Here is a 27,759-nt window from a genome sequence, read left to right as displayed (position 1 = left end):
GCAAAGCAAATCACTTCCTGCATGCCAGGGGATTCGGCATGGGAAAGTTGTAGCTCTTACAGCTACAGATGCTTTCATAAACAATGCATATACTCTTCACCTACGCATCAGACGTAGAAAAGAACTAATCAGAAATTTGTATATAGGCAGTTGCTGCACACATAACTTATGTTAAATACCTGTGGCAGAGCATCACTCCTGGAAACGAGCAGAGCTCCCCGGGCCTTAGCTGGAAGGCAGATGCAGACGCAAACCCACAACAGGAGGACTCTCCACACAACAGTCATGCCTGGGAAACAGAAGTGCCTCTCCTCCGGCATGGCTGAGAACAAGTGTGGAAGGAATCTGAGGCATGTGGGGATCAAGTCTTCCAGTAAGAGTTGTACTCCGCCCACACTGTGCAGGAGGAGGGACCCTCCATGTCCAAAGCTCTTGTTTTCAGTATGATTGTGTGAGTAGGCATGCGTAGTTTCCCATAAATTGCATGCATGTGTGTGTATGTTTGTGTGTGTGTTATGCTTAGCCAGCCCCAACTTGCCCATAGGTGTGTACTCATGTATTTACTTCATGCAAGGTTACATATACAGCAAGATTTTCATCCAATATTTATTGTGATTCGGTGGGAATAGTTCCTGTAGCTGAACAATAATCAAAGACATTTGCCACAAATAGGATTTTCTCTTTCTGCCTGTTTAACCATGAATAAATATTTCACCAATTTGTTGCCATAGAGATCAAATTTATTAGGTGCCATGTTTTTTAGTAGACTTTACATGAACTGTAATAAACCATTTCATCAAAGTTTCCGTGCATAAAAACTGTATGGATCCAAAGACTTTAAAACAGAAGTTTAACTAATAGAAATTTAGCTTTAGTCCATCTTTAAGAACAGTGTATTCCATGTATTCCACGACAAATGAGCCTGTCTCACAGTGCTTGTCACTGTTTTGGGATTCCCTTACTTCCCATTCTTATATTGAGTATATGACTGTGAAGGTACTGCTATTTTAATAACGTTTTTATCACTATGATGGGTTCTGTGTTTGACACTGATGTGTAACCTGTGTTTAAGCGGTTTTGAAAAGTCCTGACACAATGTAGTCTGCTGCATCTCCGTCGATGAGGCCTGTTCCGTTACTGTGAATGAACCAGCAGGGAACATTTTCTCCGACCTTCACGTTCCTCCTGAAGTCTCTCTGCCAGCCTCTGTGGACCAAGGCAGAAACGTCATGTAGACCAAGCGATGTTTACAAAGCAAGGGCCGGTTATTCATTTTTGGACACACTTTGCATTCAAACTCTTCCACGGTGAGGTGGGACACTTATCTGAGACATGTACCTGGTCACGTTGAGTTCCTGTCCCTTCACGAACATGGTGGCGTCTGGTTTCTCTGGGACTTCTCCTGGACGCAGGTCAGTCACCTCATATTCAATCCCGTGATAGAACTGACCTGGAGGACAAGCCGACATTTACAGGTAATATTTGTTAATATTAATTTCAATAATGTTATTCCTTTTTTCTGCTATAAAGAGACACCGCTTTAAATTTTGTAAATACTAAATGCTGCTATATGCCTTAAACCATGCAGTCTAGTTCTAAGTAAGGCCTCATCCATACTACGATTTCGCTTGAAATTAAAATGATCCCTGTCCTCACAAGCGTTTTGGCTACGAATCAGGTTTAATTCCTGTCCATACTTAGGGGCCTGAAAACGCATATCACATGACCACTCACACACTCTGGGCATGCACGTGCCAATGTTAACAGGAATTGCAGCAGATTACTCGACTAAACGGCTTGGCCAGTTGTTTTCTTCTGGAAGGGGATCATGTGACCTGAGCCTGACGAATCAGCGAAGGCTACATCATGATTGAAAAGACCCAAACAGCAAGCAGTTGTGAGTGTCCATACTAAAACATGCAGCCAGCAGCTTTTCCAAATGTGTCTGTTTTAACATCTCTGAAACTAGGTACGGAAACCAGGTGTATCCGTAGCAGAGTTGATGCATTTTTAATGAAAGCGTAGCATTATGGATGTAGCATATGAGCGTCACGTTGTACCTAGCAGGCCGTGAACAGCAGGGGAGAGGAGATGGCTGTCCAGGGTGTAGAAACCCAAGTAGTCCTGATGGTACGGATGCTTCTGCCACACTTTGTGCAGCAGGATCACAAACTTCACTGAATCTTTTAGAGTTACGGTTAGGCTGCGATCCTTCTTCACAAGAAGATCCACGCTGGAGGAGAAAAGAGAAGAGTTCATTCTGAGCCTGGATTTCACATTTCATATTACTCATGTAGAGCGATGGTTCTTTGAGCGACGGAGAAGCATGCAATGGTGCAGCCACTCACTTGGGTCCTTTGAGAGAGCCTGTGTCAGACCACAGCAGCTTCACCCATTTGCCATCCTGGAACACTGAGATCTCATGAGTGCTGACCTCCAGCCTCACCCCCAGAGTGCGGTGGATGATGCCAAACCGCCAGAAATAGGTGTTGATTTTACCATCGAGGGGAATTTTCTTGTCCCCAATTGTCTGGCCATTGACCAAAATACCTGAGGAAACAATTCAGTCACTCACTACAATATATGATTGAATGAGAAAAAATTAACATTGTATTTAATACTGGTCTTGGGCTGACCTGACTCTGGGTCTCTAACCAGTGTGAAAATGGTTCCTGGATTGTCGTTGATGTTAAAGCACAGAGCGTCGTCTCTGTCTGGCAGCTCTATCATGAAATGAGGATCTCCATCCACTGCAAGTGATACCAGAGCACAATGACAGTAATGAATATGACTTAATTCATATAAAATAGACGATGGGTTTAATATATAATATTTATAGTGATGATGTCAAACAGCCACGCGGTGAGGCAGTACAGCAGGTACAGCTGTGCTTTGATCTAAATGCTAATAACAGCAGCAGGCTATGCTCACAATAGCGATGCTAAAAAGTTGACCTATAGCATTTAATGTTTACCATTAGAGGATAAAGTCCATCGTATTCATTGCTTGAGGACCGTGAATATCTATAAAATATTATGTGTCAATACATAGGTGAAGATATTAACCTGCCTGTGGCGCTAATTGAAAAGTCAGAGGATCCAAAAGTCATCAATTACATGAAGGACTGACAGAACAACTGACCGATAGTGCCATAGCCATCCAGGTTGATGAAAATGGCCAACATACCAAACCCGTAGCCCATTGCTTACCAAAATATGTAGGAAATTGTGCAGAATAAGCGTTCGCAACCGGGGTTACAAATCGATGTGCTAGATACAGGAATAATAAAGAAAAAAGCAAATTAATGAAGTGAATTTACTTAAACATATACATCTTTTTTTATGCTACAGGTCAAAAAACATTACTGTCTTACCCACTTTGTCAGCCTGTTGTCTTTGCTCTGTCAAAAAAAGAACAAATTAATACCTTGTACAGTTCAAGCTGAAGCAGTATAGCCTCTACTGGTTAGTTAACTGAATAGAATGTTACAAAAATATGAATTCAATGGCCAGTGATGCCTGTGAACGTATTACAGTAAATTTTGGTCTGCATCACTCTTTAAAGCCTTTCTCTTTCCCTTTACCCTCTGTCAGCTTGTCGGCAATAAGAGGGCTTTCAGTCCCGTCCTCGGTTTCAGGTTTGATGACCACCATGGAAGTGAGAGGGGTGACGAAGCTGTATTGCAGAGACATGTCCAATGCCTTTGCTGTAGCATTGACTTTCTCGTCTGGTGTTCCACTCTTGCTGCAGGATGAAAAAAGATATTGAAGCTGCAACAAATGACACCTGAATTTAGAAAACGATAATAGAATCTATAAATGAATATTACAAGCTTATTTAAGTGGTTACAGACAATGGCCAAAGAGTATCATTTTCATCTGCCTTCATTCCACAAATGTCTGTCTGTCTGTATGTGGACTGCATATCTCAAGAACCATTCATCTACTTCACACTTGGCATGTGTATTGTAAATTGTCAGAGGAAGTGCAGTGCAGACTTTGGTGCGATTTGGGGCTGCTATACATTCATCATTAATAAAAATGTATTTAACAAACAGGCGAGCAGCTCTCTGTAGCAGTCAGTGGGGACATGTGGCTTTAGTCTGGACGGAGTTGAATGTGTTTTTCTTTATCTGTCTCCAGATCATTTAGATAAATTGATTATTATCATTTCACCATATAAGAGATACACAGGGGCTGATCTCTATCAAGGCAACAACATTCATAGAATTATTTCCTCTTTAGCAATTTGTCTTTAAAGTAAAGCACAATGTTTTGTTGCTGTAACGCTTTGTGGAGTTAGAGAGGTTTTATTTTGAAAAGTTGTGATTTTGAGTCTGAATACAACGTCCAGCAACCAAACAATATAAAGTGACAGTATATTGTAGAACTTTTGCTGGTCTGGAGAATTACCACAGGACAAACAAACAGCCCATTCCAAACAGACATGTTGAGAACAGGCACTGCGCTAGTAAGACGAATGGAAATGATTTTCAAGCTAAAGCAACTCAGATTAACCTAAAGGACTCAAACAAACCTCTTGTCCAGTAATTGCTGGATGGTCAGATAGGCCCACAGGCGCTCTGTGAAGTCCCCAAAGATGTACTCCTCATCTGGGTACACAACATTCCAGTTCAGAGCACTGGCTTCGCCCTGCACTTCGTACTTTTCCTCAAACTACGGGGAAGAGAAAACAGGAAGAAATGCAAGCAATTTGAGAAATAATCAACAAGTTTTCTCTCCATCTTAGCATTATCTCCAAATTTCAGCCATTTCCCTCTTCTCACCCCCTCGCCGAACACCTCCACCGGTAAGTTGTCCAGGTCGTTGTCTGTCAGCCGACCAGCCACCACAATCTCCGAGCCATTAAAAAGCTGGCTGAAGTGGTTGGTTGTCAAAGAGTCTACTGCATTCTCGGGATAACGCAGGTCCACCTCCAAGAGCAGAGGGCTAGAAACGTCCTCGTAGAAACCCTGAAATTGTTGTATACACACATTGTTTAAAATTTATTTTTACAAAATGTGCTAATTAAATGGCTGTTTATTTTAATCTTAACCTGAGACAAACATCAATGTGTAGCTGAGGTAATGTTCAGTCGGTCGCTAATCAGCAGCAGTGTATTTGTATCTTCAATACTTTTAGGATTGTGTCCAAACGATCATTTCGCTCATGTGGAATTCAAGGGGACAGCCATTCCAGTTTAAATTCAAAATTACAAAAAACTATTGGCTCAGAATTGTAGTCAGAGTCTAATTCCTCCACCTGAAGTTGAATGGCTGAATCTGAAGCTTCATATATTCTGCGGGCCAGTCCTTTGTTTTGTTTGCCCATCACATCCAGGAAGGAGTAGTCCACATCATCGCCAAACCCAAGACAGAACAGTGACATGTTTCCTCCGATGGCAAAACGCATATTCTCCTGGATCTTCTGGAGGTTAGTCTCTCCTTCAAAGCCAGAGATACAACATCCACAGGTTTAATGCTAAACCTAAAGTACATTGATCAAATATATCCAACAGTATGTGCACACTCAACATCCTCACCAGAATTTGGCATTCCATCAGTCATTAAAATAATCATATCACTACTCCTTTCAGGGAGCCTCTTCTCCTTCCTGTCATGGACCAGCATTCTCACACCTGTCAACACTGCGTCATTGATATTGGTTCCTAGAAGGAAAACGCAAACAGTCACATGTCTTGTATCAGGATACATTTCTATCATTGAAGAAATAAAGAAGACATTTGGGATAAAAGTGCCACTTGTTATTCTCTTAACCTCCATCGTCTCGTAAGTGCCTCACGTAGACCCTGGCCTCATCCACATTTTCCTCGGTAGCTTTGCTAAGTGAGTCCCTCCAGGGAGTTATATTATGGTCAAACGGGATCAGGGCAAAGTGGTCCTCCTCGTGGAGGTCTTTGAGGATTTCCAGCATTGCCTCTCGTGTCTACAAAGGAGTACAAGGTCAGAGGTCACAGTGTGTGCATGTGCACGTCAATACATCAGAACTACATCAACATATACAATTAAAAGGCCTCTCACTTGGGCCATCTTTCTCCCACTCATTGATCCGCTCCTGTCGATCACAAACACCACATTCTTTGGGAGTCTGGGCAGCTCAGGTGGAGCGAAGAAGTGCACAAAGTATCCATTCACAATCTGAAGGGAAGATGATCATGATTTACATGAAGGAATGAAACAAATTAATCACAGATTCATCAATATTTGTTTAATTTGTGCAGCAGACACTGAGTTTAGTGACAGCTGACCTGAATGTCCCCAAAGCCCTTTGCTCGGTTTACGTCATATTTGATGACAAAATCTCCATCAATGAGTGTTCCATCACAACCTGGACACTTTCTCTGCTGCTCCACAGTTGGTGAGAACGAGATGTGTGCCTGATATAGGGATAAACACACTGAGCTCAGCTTGTTCTTTATTATTCTTGGACCAGAAATGATGTTGCATGTGAAGAAAAGGAAGTGAAACCTAAATTGTTTTGAATTCTGAAGGGCTACTGTGCCACGCACCTTTTTGTCTGTGACGGTTTTGTCCACCAGGGGGAGCAGTTCATTAGAAAGGAAGGTTGCATGGGCATCAACAAACGTAATGCCCTGAGGCTCGAAGATATTTGTCACAATCTGTCTCCTCACACAAACAGACACACACATCATTTGTGAGGACAAACTTTCATTCAGGGTCATTTAAATCACCATAAGGTAGAAATAGAATCATGAGCAGAGATGCACCTGAAACTCCTGGACCAGGGTTTTGGGTTTAACTCGAGTTAAAATCTCATAATGGCCCAGTTTCCTCTGAAGGAGCTCCTCATAGGTCAGAGTGAAGGTCACGTTACTATTGGCTGCGATGTTGACAGACACTGAGAACTTCTCCATCTTTCTCCCAGAGACCCTGAAATAAAACACAGATATAAGTGATAGCTGCAGATGTGCAGATAGTGTTTGGAGGGCTGGGTTTATGTATTTCTTCATCTCCAGAGACTCACTTGACCAGTCCAGCAGTCTGTCCAGAGGAAACAGCCTTCTCATACTGTTTCTTGGCTTTCTCTTTCTCCTTCACCTCCCCGGCATACACCTGACCTTCAATCTCCCTTTTAAAGAAACAGAGAGATGAGAACTGCATGATGCAACTTAAGAAAAGTAAATAAACTGGGTCATTTTAGTTAAAATCAGCTTTAGGGCATAATTGTAAAAGTAAGCAGGAAGAATGATTGTGTCATAAACAGAATGTGTTAACATGCTGGAGTGCGGAGAGAGTTGAAATGAGAGTGGGGAAGTACTGACATGCTGAAGTTGGTGATGAAGGCGGTCTTGGGCAGGTCCACCTCAAAGAAGATTTCCTGCGAGGAGTTTGCTTTGTTCAGAGCCTTGGAGGTCATGACGGTGTGGGCGAAACGAGACATCACCGTGCACTCCACGGTGACACTGTACACCTCCACCTGAGACTGAAAGGAAGGATGAGTGGAAAGACAGAAACTCTCATGAAAATGAGAAGCTTGCATTCAGGGTTCAATATTAATAAATATGGAATAAACAGGCGACCAGCGATCTGTAGCAGTCATTGGGGGTGGGGCAGTGTGCCTTCAGTCTGTGGACCAAGTTGAACAGTTCTTCTTCTACATCCTTGGATAAACTACAGCAATGCTCAGAAACTGTCAAACCGTGGGTCAGAATCGCTGCAAGACCTTTTTGATGACTTTTGATTGTTTTTCTTTCACCATAACGGATTGAGACAGAGATGGGCCAGTGACGGCTGCTGATCTTCGTCATCTCAACAACATCCATAGAATCACGTTCTCTTTGGCAATTTGTCTTCAAACGAACAAGCACAATGTTTGTTTGGTTGCTGCAATGCTTTATGTTAAGCTGAAATACAAAGCTTTTATTTTGAAAAGTTATGAACTTGGGTCGGAAGAATGTGTCTGTTGTTTAACAGACCTCTCAAATAACTGACATGCAATGTATGAAAAAATAACAGCAGTTTAGTAAGTCATTAAACTTATATGTAAACCATGCAGATGAACAGTAATAAAGATGCAGTTGGATTTGATGAAAAACATCAACTATAAAATCTTCATTACAGATAAGCCGGGTAGGATGAACACAAAGTTTTCCAACTTCACTCTGCACCATAGAATGTTTTATAAAAAGCTCTGCACACAACGTCCAGCCCATACCAAACGGGCTTGTTTAAAACGGGCACTGCACAGGCTTTCTCTACTACTTTCTGTGAATTAATGTGACATCTGATATTTTCACTTTAATAATCACTTGATACTGTGTTTTCCCCTCTTTATTCACAGCGGGGTCCAGCCCATGCTGAGTTGCCCTGACTGGTGCCAAAATAAATTATAAGCACTTGAAAAAGTATCTTAAAAGACAGAAGACATGATGTCACTGGTTCCACTTTGGGAGTGTTCTGATGAGGCCGCTCAGCAGGGATAATATGTGTATATGAAAAAAAATTCAGGTCAGTTATATCCAGTTCATTTTTATCCAATATCTTTTCGAACCTACCTGCATCCTGTGTGAATTCTCATTGCTTTCTTCTGGACGTTGCTCTACCTGCCTGTTACTCTACAGCCTTTATTTCCTCTGATTCTCCAAACTCTTTCGTGCAGCCTCCTGAGTTAAGTTCAATATTTTTGTATTTTTCTACACATTTAATTATGGATCTATCACCAATTCAACACATGATATTCAAGCAAATAGCCTTTTTAGTTGACAGTTTGGTTATTAATGGTATTTTAATTTTTGTGTGTATCTGCAGATCTGGCAGGTAAGATGATGCCCTCACATCATTAAAGACAACTTTTATTTTATTACCGTGGCTTCATTTGTACTTCTTTTCTGTAAAGGAAAAGAAAAGAAAAAGGAAATTATATTCTTTTTAGTTTTGAAAAATCTAAATTTAAGACCGAACAAAACCTTCAATTTCAACTGAGACTGCTTTATGCCCCTTAACAACATGCATTTTCTATGTACCGTACCTCTTTAAAAATAGTTAATTTATGTTAAATTTTAATGCAATGATGATTCAGTACCCTACACTTTTTAAATACTGTTTGTTAAGGGGCAAAACTTTGATAAATATGAACATAATGAGTGAGTGACTCTAACAAGTACCTGCAGTGATCTGGCAGCTCCTCTCGTCTCCTGAAATACAAATAAAGCTCCATGATTGGACAAAGAACACACTGTGTTAAAAACATGTGTATCACATGTACAAATAAAGAGGAGAAAAAGTGGGTTTAAAACGATAATAAATCTAAACAGGATCAAAAATACAAAGTTTGGAAGAGCAAAGTTTGGGTCAAAATATTTGAGAGGAAATCGGACATGCCTCAATCAGGAGCTACACTGATAAAATCATACATAAACGCAATTTCAAATTAAAGTCATGGTACAAAAAGCTGTATGTGTGTGTGTGTGTATGTGTGTGTGAGGTCACCTGTGTTGCTTCAGGGTACCCAGAGATGACCAGAGCCCCCTGGGTCAGGCTGGGCAGCCCGAGGCAGACGCAGCCCCACAACAGCAGCAGTCGAACACCCAGCAGTCCAGACATGACCAAACTGAACACTGAACACGGGCTGACTTCACTGCTGAGAAAACAGCTCTCTGTCCAGGGGGAGGGACGGTGTGTGTGTGTGTGTGTGTGTGTGTGTGTCTGTGTGTGTGTGTTGTCCTCCAGTATTGACAAACAGAAACAGACCTGAGCTCAGCGGTCCGAAGGCCCTGAGTTAGAAGTGCTTATGCTTGTAAAGTTGTGAAAGAAATGTCTGTGCTCAATCTGCAATGTGTATGACTGTTGGTAGAACTGACACCAAACTAACAAATAATGACATCAGCCTCAACATAAATAACATTTTCAATGTATAATGATATAAGGTCAATATGTGTATTTACAGTCTGTCTTGTAAAGCATTTATTCCGTCAGTTACTGTGATGTTCGGTTTGCATGTGTCAGAATATCTTTTGGAGTTATTTTACGTGAATTTTACATGTGTGCATGTATGTTTCTAAATAAAACACTTGATTTGTTCATTCATTAACCAACATCAGTTAGGTTTGTTTAATCTGGAGTTCGGTCAATGAGTTCTTCCTCTTCCTTTCACTCTTTCGCTCTACGTCTTGTGCTGCTCCACTTGATGCGTGTGTATTTACATCATTTCCCACGTGGGAGCGAACAGTGGGCAGCTGTCTGAAACCAGAAAGACTCTCTTGTATGTTTTTTTTAAATGCAACTACTGAAAAAAGTAAGGGTTAGATTTGACTAGCAGGTACATTGCATGTAGATGAATGTGTTACACTGGGCTAATTAAATAACTTGACTACAAGGCGCCTTTGACAGTAAATGTGTCCTTATCCCTCACATCATATTCCAGATGACCATTTAGGACAAATGTAGATTTAACTTTAACAAACAGATTTTGTCTGTACTATGAACCTCGTGAACAAACACAGTGGGCATGAACTCTGCACATCTGGTGAGTCATGGTCAACAGGAGATTAAAGGAGAGTAAGTTCAATGTTGTGCAATTTTCCACTGAATTCTTTGACGTGATATCAAACCTTCGGGGTCTGCACAATGAATGTTGTGATTTTGTGTTTGCAGTTTGTAGTGAACATGCCACTTGTGCTTTTGTTTGTGCTTGATTTTTGTATTGGTTGAAATATTGCAATTATCTCAGACAGAGTGACATGTGACTGGGCCTATCACCCGTCTCATTCTGGCGCATATCTTTAGAGTGGCCAACCGCCATTTTGGAAGCACGCTGACTCACACAGACACACACACGCATACTCACATACACATCTTTATATATTAAGTACACCGTTAGTAATTTGTGTTTTTATACTTTATTATATTCATAATAAATGTCGTTATTTCACTAATGTTTTTTCATTAATGTTGCATAAGTGAATTTTGCCAACCTCTACACTGTCAAGAACTCTATATCCTTCAACTTAGCTAACTATCTATATGGTAATTTTGGTTATAGTTACTAATTTAATTGTTAATCAGAGTTCCAAATTTGTAGTTAGTACTTTTATGAGACTTAATCAATAAATTGGCTATCTTTTCCCTTCCTTTGAAGGGTGGTGCCCCGAGGTAACTTTAATCAATTAAAGTTATTATTTAATATTCATATTTTTAACATGAATATTCAATATTTTATTTTGATAACCAAATTTATTGAATGACGAAAGGCACACCATTTTATGGTATCACGTTGAATGCATTATGGCACAACATTTGTTAGAATGGACTGAGTGAAAGTTTTCATACTTTGAGGGTCCCTACTGACCCCCTTCAAGTAATTACGGATAGTAAAAGCCCAGAAAATTTATTTTACACAATATGGGCCCTTTAAGACAGTTTAGTGGTGCATAAAGTTCTATACACATTGCAGAAATGACAAGCTGGGTTGATAATGAAATCTTTTTAGCAAGATCTATAACACATCTATATAAGAGAGTAACATTAGTATTGATTAGGAGTTGTGTCCTGGCCACCTGATGAATGTAAAGGTTCTTCACTATCTCGAGGGGAACTGCAGAGTCTAGTGATAATAGTGAACCCATGACCCCTGTCACATACAAGTAGTCATGTTATGCACTGTTGACATAAGAAAGACTCCTGCAGTTTAAACTGCATTACAATGGTCAAATCAAAAATATTATCAAAATTAATCATATGTTGACTCTTTTCTTTTTTGCTGAAGACTAAATAAATATTGATTTGAAATTACAAGAAGAATTCAGATACACACATTATAGAGATTTACTGTTGTACATATATGAATGAGACAGTGGATGATATAATTTAGAATAAACCCTTTCTTCTATAGTTCAAAACACCTGAAAACATTAAAGCCCAAACCACAGATCTTAACTTTCCACTTTATATTTATCATTTTGTTAGAGATATTGTTAGAGTAAAGGTGACAAAATGACTGTTAACTGTATTCATACTGCATCATTCATTTCAAGCCCCAAATAGAATTACTACAAACAAATAATGATAATAAAAAACATTATATTTCAATATGAGGGGAAATGATTTATTAAGGAAATGGTCAGGCAAAAGCAGAACAAATAGGTATATACTTTTATTAAAAGCTAAGTCTCTGTTAATAAATAAATGATACAATCCATTTATAGCTCATGACCCACATTAAAAAAATATTTACAGAGTCTGATGCACTGTTCAAACTACAAAGTACAATAACTGCTTACATAGCAGTAAAGTCAACACACTCCACAGCACTAAGCAACTATCTCTAAACCATAACTGCTACTAAAATATGACAAACCCCTCTGTTTGTAATCCATATCATCAAACACTTAAAGAGTGCAGTGTATGTTTTCCACAGCTCTCTCTCTCTCTCTTGTCCTGCAGTGTGTCTACTTGCTGAACACACTGGCTCCTGGAGCTTTGGCAGCAGTAGGCTTGTCCAGGGCCGTCTCCGTCCCCGACCTCACTCCGCTGAACACAGACGGAGCCACTTTGCCCATACGCTCTGCACATGGAAAGAGACACAGACACGTATGTTACTGAAGTCGGTTTACTGAATTAAAGTACTTAACCCCAGTGCAACACTTTAAAAACATTAACTCTGGAGATGTTAGACGACACAAATATCTGCGATAGTAATGTTATTTTACACTTTCACTGAGTTGCACTTTTCAACAAAGATTAGTCCTGATAATAATGACCAAATATCAATTCATTTGCAGGATTTAAAGGTTCAGTGTGTAGAATTCAGGTGAAAGGGATCTATTGGCAGAAATTGAATATAAAATAATCCTGGTGATGTTTTCACTGGTGTGTTTCACCTAAATTGTACTAATTGTTGTTTTCTTTACCCTAGAATGGGCCATTTATATTTCAATACTGTATAATTAAAATGGTAGCGGATCTTCTCTACGGAGGCCGGCATGTTTTTTACAGTAGCCGAGACTGGACAAACTAAACACCTTTTGAGTTTTTATGACAACTGAAGGTTTCCACAGGTTCTCTTTCATGTTTGGAAGGGGAGAGTGAGTGAGGGGTATTCAGCTGCAACATGAATCCTCACCTCTAGATGTAACATTTTTTAAATGAATAATTTTCCAAACATTGAATGCATAATTCTTTGCATTGTGAGGTAACAGGAGAAGAAAGAAAATCATTTTTCATCTCTGTCATAGTTGGACAAATACAATGAATGCTTTTTGTTCTAATGGTTATTTCACCAAATTTTGCTATGTTACTGGGGTTGGAATTTCAAATGGCAGGCCTGCATTACAGGAACAAAGTTGAAATTCACACACCCTTGTAGAAATGTATGCAGTGACATCACTAAAATGATCAAGCAATAAATGGAAAATAATGATGTATCCGTAGTTACCCACCACATTATATTTGGGTTGTTCTAACAACTCAAGTTTTGATGCTAATTTCATGTTTCTTATTGAGCTGTGTGGGTTACTGGGTTCATTATATATCTCAGTAGCAATAATCCCACAACAGCTGTTTACCGGGGGACAGGTTTGAATGTAACAGGGGAGAGCTACGTGCTGGTTGGCGTGTTGATTCAATGAAGACGGAAGAAGAATAAAGAACTGCGTATGGAGCACCCAGCTAAGTCAGGGTTGAGATATACTTCTCTCACTCGCCGCATATCCGTCCCTGGTGGTCTAGTGGTTAGGATTCGGCGCTCTCACCGCCGCGGCCCGGGTTCGATTCCCGGTCAGGGAACTAGTTTTTTTTCAACATTTTTAACCTCTGCAAACTGTGAACAACTGTGTTAACGGTACCAGGCTAAAGTGCACAGATCTGCTTTATCTCAGTGTCTTGTGAGGGATAAATCATGTTTCACTAATAAATACACAAGACTGCTCCAACAATGCAACAGAAATAAATCAATATGTTATAATTATTATTTGTAAATAAAAACAAATAGATATTGAAATGAAAGAAGAGATAGTATACAGATATAAAGAAACGCATGAATGTGCAAAAAGATTGGGAAATAAATTTGTGAATGTATTTCATTTATTTCTACCTCTGTATAAATCTACATTTATTAACTTCTGTATTTCTACATTTTATCCATAAAGACACTTGCAACTGGGCACAGCATGAAAGCGTCATCCAGTAGGAGAAGAAAAAAAGACTAAGTACGAAGTACAAAGAGATAAGAGCTAAATCTGCTCAGTCAGTTAAACCATGGGGTACCTCATGGTAAGTTCTTATTAGGCATTTTATTTACTGTATTTATATATTTCTAATAATTGAATTGTATGTTTAGTTATTTATTTATGTATCAACTTCAATGTTTCTACTGTGATTGTATTTATAATTTGTTTCATTCATAGATAAAGGATATACTGTACGTTTTCAATAGAAGAGGCCAAACAAACAGCATAATGAAATCGTGATATATATTTAAACCAGCTTGTTAAACTTAAGGTTCTATACAAGTTGATCGATTGCATAGTTAAATTATATAAAACTGTCATGAAGGATGATATTTACATCCCAAGGCTGAGCAGGAATAAAACAAGAGTAGAAATGTGTTTTTAGAGTCAACATCTGAGGCTGTGTTGTGTTTTTACATGCCATTAGTAAAAGGCTGTGCTCACCACACTCCGCCATGACCTCATAGGTCTTACTCTTGACCTCGCCCTTCAGTCCCAGTTTACTGCGTGCTCCTTTCAGGTCCTCCTCCTTCATAGGGGGACGCTTCTTCTTCTTCACCTCGCCTGGCTGGAGTTTGGTAAAGAAAGAAGATTATGAATGTTAGGGGCGGAAATAAAAGTCATGGTGTTGTTGATATCTGTTGTAAAAACTGGAGTAATGTGTAAGATGTAGGTGAGTAATCCATACAGCTAACTTACCTGTGACATGGTGATTGAATTTGTTGTATTAGTCCAACAGACGGCCTTTCCAGTGTGACACTGTCGCTGCTGTTTTCCAACTGTGTGTCTTTGTCTCCCAACATGCCTGCCATCATTTATATATATAGTCCTGGTCCAGACCCAGTGAGCCAGTGAGAGCAGCTGCCCACTGCCCCGCTCTGCCTGTTGTCAGTGTGTATTATTAGGTGTGACGTGAGGGATGGTACGGCTGGAACGGGTCTCCCATCTTTTAAGATAAAGTTCCAGGCCGACAGCTGATACTCAGGACACAGGTGGCACCTATGACTCTTTCTGATGTAATCCAGAGCAAACTAAATCCCTCTGCAGGTGAAGTAATAAATTAGAATTATTCTGAACATTTATTCTGATAAATGTATAAACCACATTATTTTGTAGGTTTATCCAATGTCCATTGTGATTGTGACACTCAATTCTTGAGTTAAAAACTGTTATTTTGTTTGTGTTTTCTAGGGATTTTCATTCATTGGATTCTCATGAGAAGTTACAGATTAAGGCTGGAACAAGTAAGCAAACAGTTCAGGAAACAACAGTCAGAGGAGTTGGACTGAGGTGTTAGCTCAGTTTCAAATGAAGGATGAAGGACCCACTGACTCACACATTCAGAATGACTAACAGTCTCAGTCGTCATCTGTTTGTGATTCTTTCTACTGAATCTGAGTCAGAGTTACAGAGTTACTGTATTACAACAGTGTAGTACTGTACAACCCTTTATTGTTTAACTTAAAAATATATGTAGCCTAAGTAGGGTATTAATAAAGTATTATCAAACCCGGATCGTTTTGGGTTTACTGCAATACTATCAGCAGAGGGTGGATATTTTTTTTTATGTGTATTAACCAGACAGAGCTTTTTATTTCATACATCCATATAAATCATTAACATATATTAGCATGTCTCAGAAAATGTCTCACATAAAATCAAAAGTAGAAATTGAATGAAAAAGGAATAAAGATAAATGAACAAATGGGTCTGTCTCTCTAACCTTAAATATTATATTACAACCTGCAGTTGACACTCCACAAGTGGCTCCTACACCAACTCAGTGTTACTAGGGCCAAAGGGAACACACAAACAACTAAGACAACATATGATATAGTTGTGTGAGGCAGGGAATGAGATCACAGCGTGGCCTGTGACAGTGCTACATGGAAACTCAGGCATTAGTGTGTCTTTAACTGGAGCTGATGAGTCAGGATGTGGTGGATTATCATGACTCCCCACACTAACTATGGGTCTGTGCCTTTTCTTAAGCTTTTGTAAGAAGCTATTAGAAGTTCTAGTTGGATCTATTTCTGGACACACAGCCATGACTGTAGGTACGGGTGTCTTCTAAAATCTGGTGCTCCATCTAGTGGTAAACCATGAACAATGCCCACAGTTCTCCTCACTCATAAGCGGCACCTAAAATATTTTGTTTCCACTGCTTGTATTGATTTAATTTTCTGAAGCGTCCATGAGTGGTACCATCCTCCCTGGTCGTCTGGTGGTCAAGATTCAGGGTTGCTTGGATTTGGTTCTCGGTCAGGCAACACTTTGAGGTTTACTAAAACAATACGAGATTCACATTAGAAAAGGAATCAAACATTTGGCTCAAGATGGTTTATCACATCCTTTATTGAAAAAGCAGTTATAATGATAATTTACCTCCACCTCTTGCCTTTATACCCACTCCACTTTGCAAAATATTAAAAGTCCATTGTCCTGGTTTAGTTAACATAACTGCTGCAAGATGCTGTAGTGTCAGTCATGTAAAATGCACACTCATTTATTCCTTACCAACATGCCAAACACATCCTAATCAGCAACATAGTCATCGTACATCGCAGTCACAGTTTATCACACACTCCCTTAATGAGAAGAAGCACTCACACATGCATCCAGCACAAGCCAGTGCATACAGGTATACTGTGTGCGCACGCGCGCACACACACGCACACACACGCACACACAGAGAGAAAACAAATCCACATCCACCCACGCGCAGCCTAACTCTTGTCTGTCTGGTGGACAGTCACTTTACAGTTTAGAGGTCTATGCATGTCACATTCTTTACATCAGAGCCTGCTGAATGCTGCTTGATGCCTGATGATCTGGAGCTCTGGATAAAACAGTCAAAAGAATCTAACAAACAGGCACTCAGGCACATTATTGTAACAAAAAACAAATCACAGGAAACACAAAAGGAAAGGTGAAAGCTAGAATAAATGGGAAACTGTGCAAGAAATTGTTCCCATATCTACTCTTCCCATTAAAGTAAAGGAATGAAGAACACTTTTGGAAGAAGCATAGTCACCTTTTTGGCCCGAAAATTACACAAACAAAAACATAAAATCCCAACAAGTCCAAATGAAACGAAATGTGTTCAAAGACAAAGAACACGCCCCCACAGCAAGTCAGTAAAACGGTCAACCAGACGGAAATCTCGTGTCCACAGACAAACGATACTGACTGAGCGGACATGTTGAACACTGTGGTACCTGCAGTCCTATAGGTGTAACAGTTGAAAGGACTTTACAAGAGAATAAAAAATGGAAGTTTGCTGCAAGCATGAATGTGCTCCCTTTGATATGAGTAACATTACACATGAAGTTTACAGTAGTCAAGTGTGGAATTGTGCTCAAAAGTGTTAGTCACATCAATACCGTGATTCAAACAGTCTGATGCAATCGCTCGCTCGCTCACACACACACACACACACACACACACACACACACACACACACACACACACACACACACACACACACACACACACACACACACACACACACACACACACACACACACACACACACACACACACACACACACACACACACACACGTTCTTCTGTGTTTGTGAGGACACCCTCTGACATAATGCATTGTCTAGCCCTTGCCCTACCCCTCACAACTAAAAGCCTAAACATTATTCTAACCGTAAAACATTAACTAATCCTAATTCCTAAATCTTTACCCTCAAAACCGTACAGGCCAGCCAAAATGTCCTCACTTCCCCCCACACATACACACACACACACTTTTAACATGAGAAAACAAAAGCACAATGTTCATATGGAATCTACATCAGGGATACAATCAGTTTAGAGGACATGTTAGAGTATTAGATATAATCAACAGTTTTGTTTGCATGTTTGGGTCTGGTGTGGCCACTGAGATTTGTCCAACCGTCATAATCCTGGACCACAGCATCACAATGCCACCAAGGTCCACACAGTATTATACCAGTGTTGCCCTTTTCATACGTCACTCACATTTCGGATTTAACATGTTAACAAGGGTTCATGATTGAGATGTTTTCCCAAAGTGAATTTTAGATCAGTCGCCACAGGAGTGCCAAGTTAACTGCAAAAAAGAAATCTCCCGGTGTGTTGAATTAAATCCCAGGTTAGACACTGTTTATGTAGAAATTCTTCAGGAGTCAACAGGGAATTCAATGAAAGTCTTTTCTTCTGTCATCAATGAGCATCCTGTGTTTGAAAAGAGGTTGATATCAGATTCTGTGGAGGTACTGGGACCGCATGTGGATCTGTGTGGTTGAAGAGCTCCCGGAGGACATCTGATGGAAGCAGTTTAGCTAGGCACACAGGTCAAACAGGGATCCCCATGCGAAGCTTCTTCTTCTTCTTCTTCACTGTCTTCAGGCCACTTAACCGACGAACATCATCCTCGTCTGACTCATCCATTTCATCATCTGCTGAGAAAAGGATCTAAGGAACAGGAAAGAGAGAGAAGTATTAGAAGTGAATGGCGTACTGGGAGACGGGTTCATGATATCATTCTAAGGGCATCCTGAAGTCATCCACGACTGAATACATACCTCCCCCTCCTTTGCAATATTCTGGGTGGAGAATGAAATAGGACAGAACTGAATAAACTTTATTTTTCCCCATAAATTGATATATTTGTGGTGAATGACACAGTATCATCATTGACCACCATATATCGATTTTTCCTCATCTCCTTTTAAATGAGTAACATCCTATTAAAAGGCCCTGTTTAGAGGTGAAATCCTGTGTCATTATGCAGCTGCATGGAGTGCATTTATTCTCTCAGCGCCTCCTGGCTCTGCTCTCTCTCTCTCTCTCTCTCTCCAACTGATACACAATGTAAGTCAGTAAATGAAAGTAAATCAGTCATTCGCATAAACATGTTGTGAGACGAGAAAAGCAGAACGAGCCAGCCAGGAGTCGAACCTAGAATCTTCTGATCCGTAGTCAGACGCGTTATCCATTGCGCCACTGGCCCGCTGTGGCTGTTTCACTCGGCTGAAAGGAATACATTTGTTCCAGCTCAGCTCGGCCCATCCCCCACAGCCCTGCAGCCTGCTGAGAGCATGCGCTCTCAGTCCCGCTGCTGCCACATGGAGGAGGTCAAACAAACCGTTGTCTGCAGTGCTTTAACTTTCCGATGTTAAAATGGATTGTAATTCTGAATTTCATTTCTATTGGTGATCTAAATATGTATTAACCACGTGGCCCACTGACAAAATACAACTATTGTTTATAACAGAATCAACTCTTTCTCAAATAATTTGAGCAGAATCTGCTTTCAGAAAGTAATTCAAAACAACACTTGGATATTATAGATACAAGCTGTCTTGGAACATGTTGAACATGGGTGTCCACTTCCCACAATGTGAACAAATGAGACCAAAACATTAGATGTAAAATACACCTTTCAAAAACAGTGTAGAAATTCATTAGGGCTTGCGCCACATTTAGCTAGTGTCTGTCGGCTATACCCACTGTAGACCAGGATGGTACTACAGGTTAAAACTGTTTTAGGTGATCTGAATGGGTCAATACAAATGGCAGGGTATGAAACCGAGCCCGCCAGGAGTCAAACCTAGAATCTTCTGATGCGTAATAAGACACGTTAACCATTGCACCACTGGCCCACATTTAAGACCATCCCCCACAGTTAATGGATGTGCCAATGCATGACCTCTCAAGGCAGCTGCTGCCACGTGAAGGAGGTCAAACACACCATGAAGGTTTGGCATTCAGATGTTAAAATAGTTTGTAATTTTGCATTTTATTTCTATTTGTGATCTAAAATCGTCCATTGGCCCTTTTAAAAAATAGATAAACAAAATACAACTAGCAAGAATCACCCATCAGAAATAACTTCAACACAACACTTTAGAAATGCACCTCAATGCAGTGGCGCCGCCAAGGGGGGCCAGGCGGGGCCACCCTGATACAGTAAAGGCTGTAATCAGAGAATCGGGGGGAGGGGGTGTTGCAATAAGAAATCGACAGCCAGAAGGTTGAGAGCGCACACTCCAGATCAGCGGGTTGTGGCAATGCATCCGAAAGAAAGCTGAAGAAGAGACCAACTTGACTTAGGTCAGAGCAATGGTCAGCCGAAAGCAGTCACAAGTGTGGTTACACTAGTCAATAGTCGATGCAGAGAATACTCGCTGAAATATTTGTGAGGCAAAATGCAAAGCTGGCCAGGGTAATAAGTCTAACCCCAAGAAACACAGCAGCCACAGACTAACATTAGCATATCTGTAGGCTAACGTTAGCATATCCCTCCATGGACGATGAAACATTAAATGAGGCATCAGTAACGTACACAAAATAAATGAACTGTTAGGTAGTATTACTGAATTCCAGGTTTTTGTACCATATCTGATGATTTCTATTGCATGGTTCTTTCATGTGGCTTCTCCGATAGCAACGTGCATATTACTGCATTTAGACTCACCTCTGACTCCGAGTCATCATGAGACAGAGCTCGTCTGTAGCGCACCTTACTGTTCCCCCGAGAGTCCTCCTCTCTCTCCTCCAGCTTTGCTTTTGTCCTGTGCTTCTTCATTAGAAAATTATCTACCACCCAGAACATGAGGGCCTAAAGGGAAGACAGACGACATTTGTGAATGATGTTTCCTCTGGTGGAATTACCATAAGTGACTTTTTAGAGTATACACCAAAACTAAGATTTTTTTATTGGTGATACACACACACACACGCACAAGGCAATGGACTTTGAATGAACAAGCAGACATGATTTCAGTTATGAATTATGAAATCGCACAAGACACATGTGGTGCTAGTGGTGGAGAGACACATTGGAACACCAGGCTTACGTTGACGAAGAACGGAACGATGAGCATAACGATGGCCAGTTCCAGGTCAGGATTCTGTATGGGGTTGAGGAGAGCCAGCTGCGACACACAAACAAGCACAAACGTAAGCATACACAGCAACCCAGACGGCACATGTAGCATTTCAACTTTCAAATTACAGCAGAGATGGAAGGAGAGAACATTGGAGCAAACAGCACAACTTAGAATTTAATATAAACTTCTACACATCATTGGTAAGTCATCTAAAAGAGTGTGTATTATATGCACAATGAATATGAAAGTATTAGAATGCCCATTTAAAAGCAAATATGTGGTTCAACTTCAGAATACATGTGCATACATATGGACTTAAAACACTTTACTTGTTTAGTCACCTGAAATGGCAAATACTGCTGTAGTGTACTTGACCATGAACATCTATTATCAAGATAAGAAGAAAAACACAGTTCATGTATTTCTGTGGTTCACTACACTGCTCCAGATGGGTTGTAACACCATAATAACTGTCAGTTGTCAAAAGACATAAAAAACAAACACTTGCAGCACAGAAATTTCCCATAAGAGGCTGAGCAGTTGTCGCTAGCGGATTCTAGGATTCAGTAGCCCGGGTTTGATTTCCGGTCAGGTAACACGTTATTCTCTTTCACTACACTAGACTGTAAAGCTGCTTTCAGACATGCACCAAACTCCGCAGATTCCTCCGGAGCACTGATGATGCTTGTTACACGAAACAGACGAAAAAATGAAAGAAAAAAAACTAAAAGAAAACAAATATCTCCCGGTGAAAAAGTGGTGTCATACAAGAAGAAGACACAGACATAGATGTTTAGAGAGCTTGTGGTGATAAGAGGCAACACCGGTGTTCACGTGGTCTCTGCAGTGGAGTTAATACGTTGCTTCCTGTCTCTGCTGCACCCGGCTGCTCCACCTTTTGCCTGAATAATGCGGAGGATTGGTTGTTGTTATGAACGCGTCTGTAAAGAAAACCTCCCGCTGTGTTGTGCATGTGTGAAAGACAGACTGCCGGTAAACTCCGTAGCGTATTCTCCAGATTTTACCTGCAGGTCATGTCTGAAAAGTGAAAACGTTTTAAGAGTATAAAACCTGGCGCAATGATCTGCATCTTTAGCGGCCCAACACAAGCCAAATATTTTTATGTGAAGAAACCAGACAATAGCTGACAAAGCAGCGTGCTAAGTGAAAGGCAGGGCTGCTCCATGAAACTTGTGTAATTTCTCATGTACAGTCTAAATTGCAGTTTCACAGGCCTGTTTCAGAGCTGAAATCCTGTCTCATTATACAGCTGCATGGAGTGCATTTATTCACTCAGCCCCTCCTGGCTCTGCTCTCTCTCTCTCTCTTATTTACCAACACACTCACCAAGACGAAAGGAATGTAAGTCAGTAAATGAAGGCAATTCAGTCATTAGCATAAACATGTTGTGAGACGAGAAAAGCAGAAACGAGCCAGCCAGGAGTCGAACCTAGAATCTTCTGATCCGTAGTCAGACGCGTTATCCATTGCGCCACTGGCCCGCTGTGCATTTTTCACTCTGCTGAAACCAATACATTTGTTCCAGCACAGCTCAGCCCATCCCCCACAGCTCTGCAGCCTGCTGAGAGCATGCGCTCTCAGGCCCACTGCTGCCACATGGAGGAAGTCATACAAACCGTTAAGCTGGCTTTTGTCTGCACTGCTTTAACCATCTGATGTTAAAAAGGTTTGTAATTCAGAATTTCATTTCTATTTAAACAGATACAGACTAAGAGGCAGTGGCCCGGCTTTTATGTCCAGTCAGGGAACACCTTATTCTCGTAGTCTCTTTCTCTACACTAGTATAAACAGAGAGTATAAAACCTGGTACAATGATCTGCGTCTTTAGCAGCCTAACACAAAACCTGCCAAATATTTTAAAGTAAAGAATCCAGACGAAGAGCTGTCAATGCAGCGTGCTAAGTGAAAGGCAGGGCTGCTCCATGCAACTTGTAATGTCTCATGTACAGTCTAAATTGCAGGTCAATGATAGCTTTGGAGAGTACTGCTCCCCCTTTACATATTCAGAGTTCTTCTCTACTTGTCAGCTTTTCAAATCATTTGTCTTTATTCTGACCTTTTTCCACTGGGGAATGAGGAGGACCAGCATGATGAGGACTTTCTCAAACATCATGATGAGGATATAGAGGATACACTGGCCCAACCATGCTGTGCACTGCACTGGCTCTCCTACACACACACACACAGAGACAAACACAAAGAAAATAGAGATACATCAGATTATTGTCAACAGTTTTAACTAGATTTCACAGCTTGAGTGTACAAAGTGTAATTGAGGGAAGAAAGCAGTGTAGTAAGAAGTGACACAGCAGCATCACATTACTAAGGGGAGCTACTGCCCTCCATTGGACATTCCAGGCTCTTTGGGAAATCACTGTAACTCCCACTCCACCACTCAGACACATGGTCCTCACCATATTCTCCGAAACGCAGAGACTCCCACTGCCTCCACTCTACTACAGCACTGACAGCTCTCACCCCAGCATAGATCAGCAACATGCCCAGAGAGGCATCTAACAGGAAGTTAATGAGGTATCTGGGAGAAAAAGAAGAGTGAATGGAATCTGCATCTACAGTTAGACACATTATGTCTACAAGATTGAATAGTCGTCATTTGAACAGGTTATTGGTGATGCATCTGTAGCATGCAGAATCAGAAAGCTCTAAGGTCGTCAAACACAGGATTGACTCACAGTGAGCAGGGGTCCTCCTCGGTGAGGCCTGACAAGTAGACATTAGCGAAGTGAATGAATAACATTCCTATGGCCTGTTTTGAGGTATCCAGGAACCTGTAGAGACACAGGACAGTTGGTTTGTTTCCATTTGATGTCTTTGCAGAGAAATGAAGTCAAGCTGGCTCAGCTGCCTTACCAGATCCTCCAGGGTCTCCTCTCACGTTTTGGCTCCCGGAAGCGTTTCACTGCGAATGGAAGACATATGTACTACAGATCACTCACACAAACACAGAGGTGCATAGAATCAGTCAAGCAGATTATTACTTTTCATGTAATCAAGTTACGACTCTCCTTTGAACTGTCAAATGTCCAATGATCATTTGTGCTTTTATAGTATTTAGTCCAACTCCGAATCGAGTTTTGTACCAATGTATTTTAGATGAGTAAATGAAGGATGACGCATTCTTTTTGAGCAGATTAACACACAAGCAGGATACAAAGTGGGATATGAAAAAGTAGCAGGAGCTGCATCATGCACTCTCTGTCTCAACAATTGGCTGCTATTTGTTTTTTCTGTAGGCTAGAAGAGAAACTTTGATATCTCACTTTGTGGCCTGCATGTGTGATCGAGTTACTGCTCAAAAAGGATGCGTCAGTATTTAGTTTCATATGTGGACACTTTGTTGTTGCAGAATGAGAAGTGAGCAAAGGCAATATGTTGACTGACCTAATATCATGTGCAGAAACTGAAGTGATTCATCTGCTATCCTTATTTTCAGCTAACTGCTAAATTAACAAAAACATGTTTATCTCAAGAATCCCAAAAGGGGGAAGTGAATCAGAATCGTTCATTAAGCATGAGCATGCTAAGAGACATAGTAGCAATAAAGTTATGAAGATTAAGCAGTTTGTTTAGAATGAAAAAGAGATTAGATAAGACCTTGTTTGTGTTGCATTGCCTGGAAGTGATTTACAGTATGCTGGTGTGTGTAAGCACCGCTCTCCAGGTAACAAACTCTGAGAGAACTGAGTGTAGCTGTATTATGTATGGGCGGTTTTAGTTAAGGGCTTTCTAGAAGTTTAATTAATCCCTGTGTGAAAAGGAGTCTGAGGGGATAAATGTAAGAAGGCTCATCAGTATAAGTGGTGAAATGTCCAACATAAATAACGCTCTAGCTGTTCCTCACAATAGTGGCTTGTTTTCATGAGTCCCCCACTACCCTCTGCTTTTAAATGCTACGACACAGCTGCATGGTGACAGGGGAGCGTCACTACTGTTGTTGGTGCATGACTGATTTACTTTTCTATCATCATGGATGGACTCTGACCATTGTTTTAAGCTGTGACACTGTGAGCTGCACAGTGACCTTCATCAGATCAAGTGTTGCCCAAACATTTACTGAGAGCTTTTTGTGTTTTCATGTAGGCGAGTTTTACCATTAGCTATGACCTCAGTGTCTGCTCTGAGAGTGACTTCAGACTGAACACACCCAGCATGCAGCTGGATGTGATGTGAACACACGTGGAGGCCGCAGCCAACTCCTCTAACTCAGAGAGCTGCCTCCAGCAAAATGCTAAACATTCCTCACCACTGTGATGCTGCAGGGACGCACACAATTCAGGCTGACTGAATGGAACCAAGGCGAAGTCTTGACTGTAATTGTTTTTCAGTGGCAGTGTTTCCATGTCTAACTTAAAAAAAAGATGCTGACGCTAACACAAAGCAAGAGATGTAAAAAGACATGGAAATTATTCAGACAGCAGTTGTAAAAAAGCAGTTGGTGAAAAAGACACATATACCAGTGTTTACAACAGGGTTTCTGCATGTCAACAAGTACAATTTAAGACTTATTAAGTCCTCGAGGAGGAAATTTAAGACCTTCGGCAAGTATTACAGATATGAAAGAAGAGAATAACTCATGATACACTTTCTTATCTTGCAAACTGGAGACAGTAGATATCCATTGTCTTTCCTATAGCCAGTGTTTTGTGATAAACTCTGACTAAGGCTGATCAGTTCCATGTTGGTGTTGTTTGTAGTTTTATGTGCTAATATTTGTATAGTTGTGAAAAAACTACAACAAACTGAAACAATCCAAACTATGCATCACACCAAAACATTTCCTTTAAAAAAAAACTTTAAAGTGTGATGGAGTTGGTGTTAAATGAGCATTAGCATGATAAAGACCTAAGTAAGTGTGTAATATTATAACTTAAGACTTTTTAAACGCCTAAAATTCTGATTATTAAACTTTAGACTTTTTAAGAACCGGCAGAAGCCCTGTACTAAGATACTTAGGAAAGAGAAGTGACTATCAAGCAGCCGCAGCATTTATTTAAAAATAGTCATTCAAGTTCGAAAATGTTACACTATCACAATTTTGTCAGAAGGTCGGTGGTTTGAGTTCCAGTGTTTTTGTGCAAGACACTGGTCCCCAAATTGAATTCACTAATAGGGAATGGTGTAATAGAAAAAGCACTGTATGAATGGGTGAATGCAACTTGTAGGAGCATGTTGAGAGGCTGATAGAACCAGAAAAGTTCTACATAAATACAATCCATTCACCCGCAACCTACTGCTGCTTCCCATGAGGCTTCTTTAATGATTGACATTTAATCTGGTAGGGATGTAATTGATATTATGTGACAGGAACAGTGAGCAGCTCTTATTACCACAGTGAAGAGGAAGTAACTGAATTAAACCCCTGCATTTAGGTTTACAGGCGAGCGAGCGAGAGAGAGAGCATTTCTACTTCTGTCACGTTAGTCTTCCTCTGTTCTGGAGTCAGACATGATCCTCCCTGCCTTGATCAATAATGCATAAGTTAACAGAGCTCTGCTATTGCTTTATTGCCCTTGAGCAGCTGGTGTCCGATATCAGAGGCACGCAGCAGATCCTCCCTGGGTCCATACTCACACATCAGCGTGCTGAAAGCCATCATGGCCAGAAGTCCCTGTAGGAAAATCCCAAAGGAGTCCATGAGGGCGCCGTTCTCACACCTTCCACCATCGGTGGCGGGCGTCGGGCTGGAGGACGCCGAGGTGTTGGCGAGGGACCCAGCGGGCAGCCCCGCTCCCCCGGGACCCGCCAGCGCCACGTCTCCGAGCTGGGACTGCATGTTGACCCCGATAACAGCCGCCATGGGACACAGGAGCGGGTCGAGACGAAACGATAAAGCCGGGGTGCAGTAGCAGCGACCCCCCGCTGCTCTCCAGCGGTTGACGGGTCAGCTAATCGATCGGTTCAGCGGGGCAGTCTCCGGTGGAAGATGGTGGCATCCTCTGCCTCGCCAGCGCGCACTCATTCTCCTGCTTCAGACACCCATTGAGACATGGCTGTTCCAAGTGAAGCCGAGCCTCAACCTGCTAAGCAGAAGTTATAAAACCGTAAGGTGGGACTCCTGCTAACCGGTCTGCACACTTTAAACACATTTAAAAACTACCATCAGGTTTAAAAAGCTCCGTCACGCAGAGGAAACATACACAGGCTCGTCCTGGAGTATCCTTATCTGCGAGCTAACACTGGTGACAGGAGCCGGCTGCAACTACTGTCTCCGAACTACTTAAACAGACTGAATAACTTATCTTAAACCCGAAGTTAAGTGGAAGTTAACAGGTCAGGAGTGATTAAATTCCCGGCTGACAAAACGTCAACGTGAAAAATCACAGATACGGCGGCTGAGACACCGCTACCACCACGTACCTAGCTAGCATCCAAGCTAACTCCTCAGTTCCATGGCGCTGACGCCAGAAGAGCTAACTTGTGTTTCCTGGCAGTGAACACCAGGCTGCGCACTGTTCACCTGTCACTCGCACTCCTGCACGGGCTGCTCCTCTGCGATTCAAATGAATATCGTGGCTACCTGCAGGTCACGGTGAGAGGAGGTCCCGCTGCTCCCCTGCCCAGCAGAGCCCACTCGTGTTGACAGACCAGACGCACGGTCACGTGACCTGCGCACATGCGAACTGCACACTGGGAGTTGTAGGTT

The 27,759-nt window shown here is 41.2% G+C and overlaps 2 protein-coding genes and 3 non-coding genes across 8 annotated transcripts; 1 reads left to right on the top strand and 4 right to left on the bottom strand.

The window, feature by feature from the left end:
• Window positions 1-718: 718 nt before the first annotated feature.
• On the bottom strand, window positions 719-9,618 carry LOC117762132 (inter-alpha-trypsin inhibitor heavy chain H3-like). The gene is made up of 22 exons (XM_034586618.1): window positions 9,470-9,618; window positions 9,145-9,174; window positions 8,845-8,868; window positions 7,303-7,463; window positions 7,005-7,109; window positions 6,748-6,910; window positions 6,529-6,639; window positions 6,268-6,396; window positions 6,041-6,157; window positions 5,777-5,945; window positions 5,542-5,667; window positions 5,262-5,443; window positions 4,787-4,972; window positions 4,537-4,676; window positions 3,584-3,744; window positions 3,374-3,400; window positions 3,210-3,269; window positions 2,637-2,750; window positions 2,349-2,550; window positions 2,061-2,233; window positions 1,339-1,450; window positions 719-1,206 (listed from the first exon to the last, which is right to left on the bottom strand). Exons 1-22 carry the CDS (start codon window positions 9,581-9,583, stop codon window positions 1,068-1,070), a joined length of 2,745 nt encoding a protein of 914 aa, XP_034442509.1. The 5' UTR covers window positions 9,584-9,618; the 3' UTR covers window positions 719-1,067.
• A 4,072-nt stretch (window positions 9,619-13,690) lies between these two features.
• On the top strand, window positions 13,691-13,762 carry trnae-cuc. The gene has a single exon. It is a non-coding gene; the product is annotated as a tRNA-Glu (tRNA).
• A 3,929-nt stretch (window positions 13,763-17,691) lies between these two features.
• Window positions 17,692-27,720, bottom strand: stimate (STIM activating enhance). 4 transcript variants are annotated; one of them, XM_034586614.1, is made up of 9 exons: window positions 27,474-27,720; window positions 26,688-27,136; window positions 23,967-24,015; window positions 23,789-23,884; window positions 23,510-23,631; window positions 23,152-23,264; window positions 21,042-21,119; window positions 20,660-20,803; window positions 17,692-18,654 (listed from the first exon to the last, which is right to left on the bottom strand). In XM_034586614.1, the coding sequence occupies exons 2-9, from the start codon at window positions 26,911-26,913 to the stop codon at window positions 18,535-18,537; spliced, it is 948 nt and encodes a 315-aa protein (XP_034442505.1). In that variant the 5' UTR covers window positions 26,914-27,136; window positions 27,474-27,720; the 3' UTR covers window positions 17,692-18,534. The 4 variants fall into 4 exon arrangements, with proteins under 4 accessions (XP_034442505.1, XP_034442506.1, XP_034442507.1 ...); XM_034586615.1 differs by having other exon boundaries at window positions 26,688-27,133; XM_034586616.1 differs by having other exon boundaries at window positions 27,574-27,716.
• trnar-acg lies at window positions 19,120-19,192 on the bottom strand. Its single transcript has one exon. It is a non-coding gene; the product is annotated as a tRNA-Arg (tRNA).
• Window positions 22,504-22,576, bottom strand: trnar-acg. Its single transcript has one exon. It is a non-coding gene; the product is annotated as a tRNA-Arg (tRNA).
• Window positions 27,721-27,759: the final 39 nt, after the last annotated feature.

The sequence above is a fragment of the Hippoglossus hippoglossus genome, chromosome 5 (assembly GCF_009819705.1).
Source record: "Hippoglossus hippoglossus isolate fHipHip1 chromosome 5, fHipHip1.pri, whole genome shotgun sequence".
Classification (NCBI taxonomy): Eukaryota; Metazoa; Chordata; class Actinopteri; order Pleuronectiformes; family Pleuronectidae; genus Hippoglossus; species Hippoglossus hippoglossus.
Note: the sequence above shows the minus strand (reverse complement) of the source record. Positions and strands in the feature narration are given on the sequence as shown.